Genomic DNA, 9,190 nt, shown 5'->3' on the forward strand with positions numbered 1-9,190 from the left:
GATCTCTTGGCAGCTTGTTACTCCCTATTTGAGATTTGATCAGTAGATAGCTGATATCATTTGGAACAACTTTTTCAAAAGGCACCATAGCAAAAAATTGAAAAAAGGTCAAAATGGCCAAACATAGAAACTAGTCCAAAATCACAGGGTAGATATAAAAACTTGATTTTGACTAACAAAAATTTGTCCAAATCCAAAAGTAAGTGGTGGAGTAGACTATTGACACTACAAGTAATCAAAAAAACAAATTTGGTGTCCAGATTTGATGGAACATGGATCACGATCCATGTCCCCCATCAAGAATTTTAGCTAAGATTTGAGCGGTGGGTAGCTAAGACATAGACAAACATTTTCCCAAAAGAACCATTGCCAAAAATTTGAAAAAGTGGGTCAAAAAGGCCAAAAACAATTCACGAAGAGAAACCGTCAAAACGGCCCTAGGGATTAACTTTTGATTGACCTTATCAAGTCCAAATCATACAAAAACCATATAGCTGGTATCAATGGACCAAGGGCAAGTTGTATGTCAAGTGTCATCACATTTTTCCATAAGGGTACATGGATCGTGATCCATGGCCCCCTATCACAAACGGAGTCCAAACTTGAATCATAGCTAGAGTAAATCACAAGGAGTCTAGTGTTTTTTTTCAAAATTGAATTTGGATATCAAAACCTCAACGAAAAGCCCAAAGCTATCAAGCATTTTGACATAGTGCCAGACATGGCCTAATTTCCAATCCACAGGTTCATTTTCAATAATTTTTGATACCATAGCACCTACTAATTATGCCGATTCTGATGGTACCAAGAAGAGTCTGTTTGGCCTCCAAACATGGGATCGCGATCTATGTCCCCATAGTGACAGCTTGACCTGAAACTTCCCAGATCAATAGTACATACAGAAGGAAACATACCTCCAAGTCCAGTTTTGGAAAAAAATTGAGCAAATTTGGATCAAAAGACATCAAAACATATGGCAGACTAAAAACCACAGTGCAAACATAGTATTGGACATTTGACCTATCAAAACAAGTCCAAATTCAAAAAGAGCTGAGATTTAGCTTGTGGACATAGTAAGTCAAAATGATCAAGGGGGACATGGATCGCGATCCATGTTTGACCACATATGAACATGAAATTTGGTCAGTAGTATGCTTGCACTCTATAGATGTCAGATTTTTACTTATTTTTTGGATCCCAAAAAGTTGAAAAATCCCAAAGTTTGTGTCTGAAATGTCTATTTTGATGTTTTTGCCCTATCAGCCAATTCTAATGTGATTTTTGAGTTTTTCTTTTAAGCAAACTTGATTAGAGCACTGTCCCACTAATGTAGAGTGTCACTGATCACTCTTTTGCAAAAACAATCTCTAGGGGACATGGATCACGATCCATGTTCCTCCATAGAATTTGCTCAAACTTTTTAGATCAGTGCTAGAGAGTATGATAATGCCCTTGACCCACAAATTTTTGAATTTGGATCATTTTTCAAGTCTCTACCATCAAAGTTTTAGAATTTCATAGTTATGGTCGTTTTTACCAGAATATGGTTTTCACCCTTTTTTCCCCCTGATCTTCAGCCCAAATTTGATGGTGGTAGTTTTTACTTACCCTACTCCTAAGTACTGGAACAAAAACATGAAGAAAAACAAACAAAACGGTACAAAATAAAGTCGAAATGAAAAATGGTACAACACTCTAAAAGCATAGAGAAAATAAAAGAATGAAATGCTTTTGGCTATCTCACTCACAACCCTCTTTACCTCTCGAGAATAGTTCTAGCAAGTCCTCAACTTCTACACTCTACCAAGCACTAAGCCTCGTGTCTAGCTGCTTCATTGCTAAGGTGTAAATGGAATGGAAATACAAATCTTCAAAAAGGAACGCTCTTAATACGCACTAGGTCACTCGACATCTAAGGATCATTCTCGGCAATGGTGCCAATGTTAGCGGGTCGCCGCGACGGACGTCTGTAGCATAGCTATCTGGTACTAATATAATATCAATACTTAAAGAAGTGAATCGGATGGGGCACGGAGACTCTTTGAGGTTATCAATCCTCAAGAAGTGAACAAGCAAACATACCAACTCAACAAGCAAACCACCACTCAATGATCAGGAAATCTGCATATGTCCTTTCTCACCGGTCTCCTCATGCCATTTCGGCACTCAAACGGACTCGAAATGCAACGAAACTTTAGGAGGAGGTTTAAGACACCTAGGGGCGGTATCCTACTAAGTCTGATTGCAACCCGACAAGGTACCAAAATCACGATCCATCAGGTCATGAAAACTGCAATAGAACTATCCTGAAATGTCACCCATGGTTTAGGAATACTCTTATACAAAACGTCAAAAAACAATGCTTTTAAGCACTCAAATCCGAAGATTAGGCTCACTAATGCGTAGTCGCGAGCCTCTACAAAACTGACAATGCTTACACTTAAATGAAGGAGCAATCAAAGAGGAACACAACACAAGTTTCAAAATTGAAGACGGATTACCCAATCATTAAAAAAGTTGATTACAAGTTGGAGCAGCTTAGTAGCTTGAGCATACGTTTTGTAGAGGTCCTTCTCTTCAAAAGAGATAAGCCTTCTTTCACATTAAAGTTATTGACTTTTATGCCTACGGTTTCTAAGTGGCCAGTGGCCGGCTCACATGGACCTTTACAAATATCATGACAAAATTACAACTTAGGGAATCGACTTGCTACATTGGAATCAGGATCTACACACAGAGTAGCCATACTAACTCAAAAAAATAATAGAGTACAAATGTGGTGTCCGATGAGATGGACGTCCGTTTAATCAATCCGCTAACAAAAGGGGTCCATTCATACAATACATTTGAGAGTCTCGTATGAATTCTTTTAATACTTTTGTTTTGGAATTGCAAACATGGCCCTTTACCTTGTGAATACAGAAACATAGGTGTAGGAAATTGTAATATGTACTACTATAGTACTATTGCAAAGAGAGAGAGAGAGAGAGAGAGAGAGGATGGGGACCAACATCTTCCTAGGCTAGGGTTGGGGGGAGAGAAGACCTTGGGAGGGGGGGGGGGGGGGGGGGGGGGGGGGGGGAGGGGGGTTAGGCTATGCTACTGCGCAACATACCACTTGCATTGACATAGAGAGAAGAGGGCTCAAGAGACTGGATGGGATTTCGTTTGGTCAACCTTGCTATTTTTATTAATATAACGACTTTCAAATATAGATTAGATTCAGACGAGGCAACGACAGAGAAAGTGGAAGTGGCGTGCAACCATTGGGCAAAAGAATTGAGAAGTTTCTTCGGACCCACCAGCGATAGGGCGAGTCTCCCCCCCGGAAGAAGCCCATTGCCAGGCTGCTTTTCAATGCAAAACTCAGCTCTATGGCATCCTAAAGATGAGATCATCCGTTGATCTACCCATCACGTGTTGTATGTCTTTCGTGCCATTCCAATACCACTACAACTGCCGTCTTGTGTGAACCGCATGGGTGGAGGCACTACGAAATGCAATAATCTGCCGGGTGAACCTGCCCATAGTAATTGAAACAACCTTCTCAATTCCTATTTGCTGAGAAGGGGAATATTTCGCTTTTTGTCATCAAGGGCCGTCACTACCACGCAGACGGCGGCACTATCTGTTGTTAGAGAGAGAGAGAGAGAGAGAGAGAGAGAGACTGCTTTGAACCACATACCTGATGTGTGTGTGTGTGTGTGAGAGAGAGAGAGAGAGAGAGAGCTCTTGATTGCTTTGAACGACAGTTTGTGTGTGTGTGTGTGTGTGTGTGTGTGTGAGAGAGAGAGAGAGAGAGAGAGAGAGAGAGCTCTTGATTGCTTCGAACAGTAAAGCAGATGAGAGAGAGAGAGAGCTGCTATCCGCACAACCTTCTTTACGCAAGCGCTATTTTTATTACAAACCAATGCTATTTTTATTACGAAACCTAAAAATAAAAGCCTCAAAAATGTGTACAAGATTTGTTTGCCTCACGATCTCACGCAGCACCAACACCAACATTGAAGGTATGATTGTGCACTGGGGTCTTACTGTTGTGGCCCAAGACGCACCCAGATGAGCTCCGTCCCTGACAGGCGACCGCAATCGGTCCATCGCTCTTGCACCATCTTAAGACCCTACGTACCGGGAGCAGCCCATGTATGAAAATGTCTGCTGCACGCCAATCTTGTTCCGGAATATCACAGAGGAGCGAGCGGAAAATCCTATTGCCAGCAGTGCTTGGCCTTCGTTTTACTGCCTATGTATGCAAATGTGGGCTGCACGCCAATCTAGTTCCGAATCAGCTCGTAGAAGGGAGCGGCCACAGAAACCTTACTGCAAGCAGAGATTGGCCTTTTTACTCCCTATGTATGCAAATGTGGGTACGCTAAATCACCATGTAGGAGGGAGCAGGAGCGGCCAACCCCTGCAGTGATTTGGCAGGGACGGCTGGCCTGCTGGAGGGCTGAATATGAGCACAAAGTGTGACTGGACGCAGTGGATCTGCTTGGGAGGATGCACACAGGTGGAAAGTGAAAACATGATTGGTGCGGCCATGGCAGCTGTGGCCGGCTGAAGAGGCTGAGTGTTGAATCATTCCGACCATCAAGCCAGCAGGCAGCTGGAAAAAGTGTATGCCACGTTAGATAGCACCTGTATATTGGCTCAGCGGCTGGGAACTAGGCCCTTCTTCTTCCTTAGACCATAGTATGCCCCCACATCCTCTGCTTCATCCGCATCGCAGAAACTTTGTTTCATCGCTCAAGGTTTGTGCTATGCAGAAAGATGTAAAGACGGGCCTGGTGATACATTCTGAGATTGCAAGGTTCTCTTGTCTTGACAAAGATGTTATTATTGGAAGCTCTTTGGTTAACCTCTATGCCAAATGTGGCCTTTTTGCCAAAGCAAAGCAAGTGCTTGAGAAGCTGCCGAAGGGAAATGCAGTTGCTTGGAATGCGTTGATTGGTGGACACATTGAGGGCAAGGATGGAATTGCGGCAATGGAGTGCTTTGAAAGGATGCAGCATGAACTTGTTCTTCCTGATGATGTTACGTTTTTTTATCTAGCGAAAGCTTGTAGACATGTAGGCACCAAGGAATGTAGGAAAATACATGGAGAGCTTGCAAGGAGGGGTTTGTTGGAAGAGAACAGCCTTGTCGGAAGCAATCTGGTTGATTCATATGCAAGATTGGGCTCTCTTCTTAAAGCACAAGAGGTGTTTGACATGCTTCCTATTCGAGATGTTGTTTGTTGGACTGCGATGATAAGAGGTTATTTTGAGCAGGGGTGCTCGGAGACAGCTATAGTATGTTTTGAGCAAATGCAACTCGAGGGCATAGCTCCAGATGCGGTGACATATGTCTGCAGTTTGCAGGCTTGTGGTAGCTTAGGACATGTAGTTAAAGGTGAGGCTTTACACAGAGAGATTGCAACCAAGGGTTTTCTGCGTGGAAACTTTGTTCTTGGGACGGCGTTAGTTGATATGTATGCCCGGTGTGGCGTCCTTACAAAAGCACAAGAGGTTTTCGATGAGCTTCCATCTCGTAATGTGGTCACATGGACCTCACTTATTACTGGCTATTCAGAATGTGGTCATGGTGAGAAGGCACTTGAGTGTTTTCAGTTGATGCAGTCTGATGGTGTACCGCCCAACACGGCTACATTTTTGATTACTTTGAAGGCATGTAGCAGTATAGATGCAATTGACAAGGGTGAAGAAATACATGCTGATATTGAGAAGAAGGGATTGTTGGAAGAAGATATTGTTTTAGGAAACGCTCTAGTTGATATGTATATGAAATGTGGCGGTATAAACAAAGCTCAGGATGTTTTTGACACACTTCCCTCTCGAAACCTAGTTTCTTGGAATACTTTGATAGCAGGGTATGTAGAGCATGGGTGTGTTGCAGATGCATTGAAGCATTTTAAGCACATGAACCAAATGGGTTTGTCACCAGATGGTATCACATATGCTTGTATTTTGAAAGCATGTGGCAATTTACAAGATTTGGAATTTGGCCAAGAAATGCATGCCCAGATCTCTGGAAAGGGGCTACTGGAAAGAGACTCCAGTCTTGGGAGTGCTTTGGTTGACATGTATGCAAAATGCAGCTCACTTGCAAAAGCACAGGAAGCTTTTGATAGATTGAGAGTGCAAGACACAATTGCATGGACAACTTTGATTGCAGGATATGCTGAAGTTGGCCAGGCTGAGAGAGTTTTGGTTTATCTTCAACACATGAATCAACAAGGCATTCCTATGAATCCTGTCACCCTTGGCTGCGGGTTAAGAGCTTGTGGCTGCTTAAGAGCTACATATGAAGGTCAAAACATACATGCTGAAATTGAGCGGTGTGGGCTCTTGCAATGTGACCCAACTATTGGCAATGCTCTAATCTATATGTATGCCAAAAGTGGTTGGCTTCTTAGTGCACAAGAAGTATTTAGCAAGCTCCAAGGCCGAGATGTCATCACCTGGAATGCTCTTATCACGGGGTACACAGTAAATGACCGTGATGAGGAAACGCTGAAGTTTGTTGATCAAATGAGGTTAGATGGTGTTGTACCAGATTTTGTCACGTTTGTTTGTAGCTTGAAGGCGTGTGGCTGCTTAGGAGCCATAGACAAGGGTCTTGAAATCCATGCGGAGATACTGAAAAGGGGGTTACTCGAGCAAGAGCTTGTTCTTGGCAACAGTTTGATTGACATGTATTCTAAGTGTGGCTTGTTAACCTTAGCACATCAAGTGTTCAACATGCTTCCAGTTCGGGACGCCGTGTCGTGGAATTCTCTCCTCGTTGGACATACGCTGCTTGGACACAGTGAGAGCGTTTTTGAAATGCTTGGCAAAATGCTTGGAGAATATGTAAAGCCGACACTGGTCACTCTGACTATAGTTCTAACTGCATGCAGTCACATGGGTCTCTATGAAAGAAGCCAGACATATTTTGAAGCTCTGAGCAATGAATACGGCATTGTTCCAACTCTCGAACATCATGCATGCATGATTGATCTTCTAAGCCGCCTAGGACGTGTGCATAAGGCGATTCACATGATCAAGGAGATGCCCTTTTCAGCTGATATTGTCGTGTGGCAAACGGTGCTGAGTGCATGCAGAAAATGGGGAAACTTTGAGCTTGGCAAACAGGCCTTTAAGCATGCAGCTCATATGGCAGAATGTCATTCTGGGCCATACGTGATGTATTCCCAACTCTGTGCAGACACCAAGGTGAGAATGATTGAGGCTTTGGAAAAGCAAGCATCAGACAGCCTAGCATGCAAGGACCCATTAGGCGGGATTGAGACAACAAATTCTATATCACAAGCATCGAGTGGAGCCTGCAAGGCTTATCCGAATGTTAGGCATTTTATCAAACCTTGTCCTCAATTATCATCAGTTGCAAATGGTTTGGAGTTATTTTGTCTCTGTGTGTGTACTTTTTTCACCCCTTGCTGTGTTTATGACATTTTTTTGTGTGTTGAAATTCTTAGTTTTCCCTATGACCCAAGTTTCTCTTTTTTAGTTTGCCCTTATTTCCTTCCATCAAAATTAGACCTGCCCAAGAAAATGCAATGGGTTTGGAGTTATTTTGTCTCTGTGTGTACTTTTTTCACCCCTTGCTGTGTTTATGACATTTTTTTGTGTGTTGAAATTTATAGTTTTCCCTATGACCCAAGTTTCTCTTTTTTAGTTTGCCCTTATTTCCTTGCATTAAAATTAGACCTCCTCAAGAAAATGCCACTCACACTCTAGACGTTCCACCTACGGTAAAGTGTACTTCGCGTGTTCAACCACGGTCCTGAGGAAGGGAAATTGTCCTGGCCTTGTCAGCGCTTGAACTACCCAAGGAGGTGGACTGCGGAAGAAAGTGTCATGGCCCTGCTCAAAGGGCAAGACCGTGACATTGTTACCTTTTTAGCTTAATTAAAATTCTAGCTTTTTTTCTCATAAAAAATTATGGTATTGGTAGATAAATAGAGATGTGATGTATATGACTACACACAATCAATCAAACATTGTTTATATTTTAATTGACTGTATGTTGTTTGGTAGAAAATAAGATGGGTGAAAGTTACCATTCTTGGTTTTTATTAGTGGTCATTTAGTATCTTGATATGAAGAAGAGTTCTCAAGGTATCACTTCATTTCATTTGGAAGTTCAACAGAAAAGATGTACATTCATTGTGTGTGGAAGTTTCATTAGTGTCAAAAAAGTGCAAATCCTTTTGTGGCCTCATGTGTCTCATGGTGGAAGACTGTGTGATTCACTCACTTGATTTCAAGTGTCAAATGCTAAGCTAAGGTGCTTACTACCACTGAGCTTAAAACAAAACACAATTACTGTGTGGCATTCTTTTAACCATTGGAAAAGGCCCCTACAAGGTTTGATATTGTAATTTTAACCGTACCATGGATTGCAAGAAACTCATCGATGGATGTCATGTTACATGAAATGCTATGATAGTTGTATCGTGAATAATTTGGATGGTGTACTGAAATGAAAGACAAAAGACCAAGATAAGATATGATATGAATAAAACTCAAATACTAAACCTTCACTCCCTATCTCTCCAACTCTTTGTTATTACCACCTTCCCTATAAGCGGCAACAAAATCCTAGGAAATTGCACGTTGTTTAGCTCTGTTCTTGAAATTGACCCCTATAATAGCAATGTGTATAATGCGTCAAACTTGACAACTTGAGGGTTTCTTTGGATCATATATCTCCAAGTACTAGCAAATGTCTGGTAAGAGTGTGGCAACACATCAAGAACAGTTCGCTTATAACGAACTGTTAGAAATAAATTCACCTTCAAAAATAAGTTGCTTATAAATGTCCTTGATACCATCAAGGAAAGTGTCCATGTCATCTTTCTCTTGCATAATCTTTGACTCCGGTTCTTTATAGAGCAATGGAATTTTAGTCTCATCGCAACTTTCATAAAGACCAGCCAAAGTATCCCAAGCCCGTTTTGCTAATTTTGTTGAGCAAATTTCAGGAGTAATAGTGTGCTTCACAGATAATGCAATCAATGCATGAGCTTGCACATCTTTAACATCCCAATGAGAACGCTCAGTCATAGGCAAAACAACTCTAACAACAACAAACCTACTAGAACCTACAACATCCTCAACAAATATTGTATCCTAAGAAGGTGGGCATACATGAATGCCCTACACAAAATTCTAGACACCCTTTTATG

At 41.9% G+C, this 9,190-nt stretch overlaps 1 protein-coding gene across 1 annotated transcript; it reads left to right on the forward strand.

Annotated features, from left to right (window-relative positions):
* Nucleotides 1-3,802: 3,802 nt before the first annotated feature.
* LOC147422007 (pentatricopeptide repeat-containing protein At3g16610-like) lies at nt 3,803-7,875 on the forward strand. Its single transcript, XM_086503323.1, has one exon. It carries the CDS (start codon nt 4,695-4,697, stop codon nt 7,737-7,739), a length of 3,045 nt encoding a protein of 1,014 aa, XP_086359449.1. The 5' UTR covers nt 3,803-4,694; the 3' UTR covers nt 7,740-7,875.
* Nucleotides 7,876-9,190: the final 1,315 nt, after the last annotated feature.

The sequence above is a fragment of the Adiantum capillus-veneris genome, chromosome 27 (assembly GCF_014529385.1).
Source record: "Adiantum capillus-veneris isolate H3 chromosome 27, ASM1452938v2, whole genome shotgun sequence".
Taxonomy (NCBI): domain Eukaryota; kingdom Viridiplantae; phylum Streptophyta; class Polypodiopsida; order Polypodiales; family Pteridaceae; genus Adiantum; species Adiantum capillus-veneris.

Coding starts and splice junctions, on each gene's coding strand:
- LOC147422007 (XM_086503323.1), top strand. CDS start 4,695: ATGCCCCCACATCCTCTGCTTCATCCGCATCGCAGAAACTTTGTTTCA.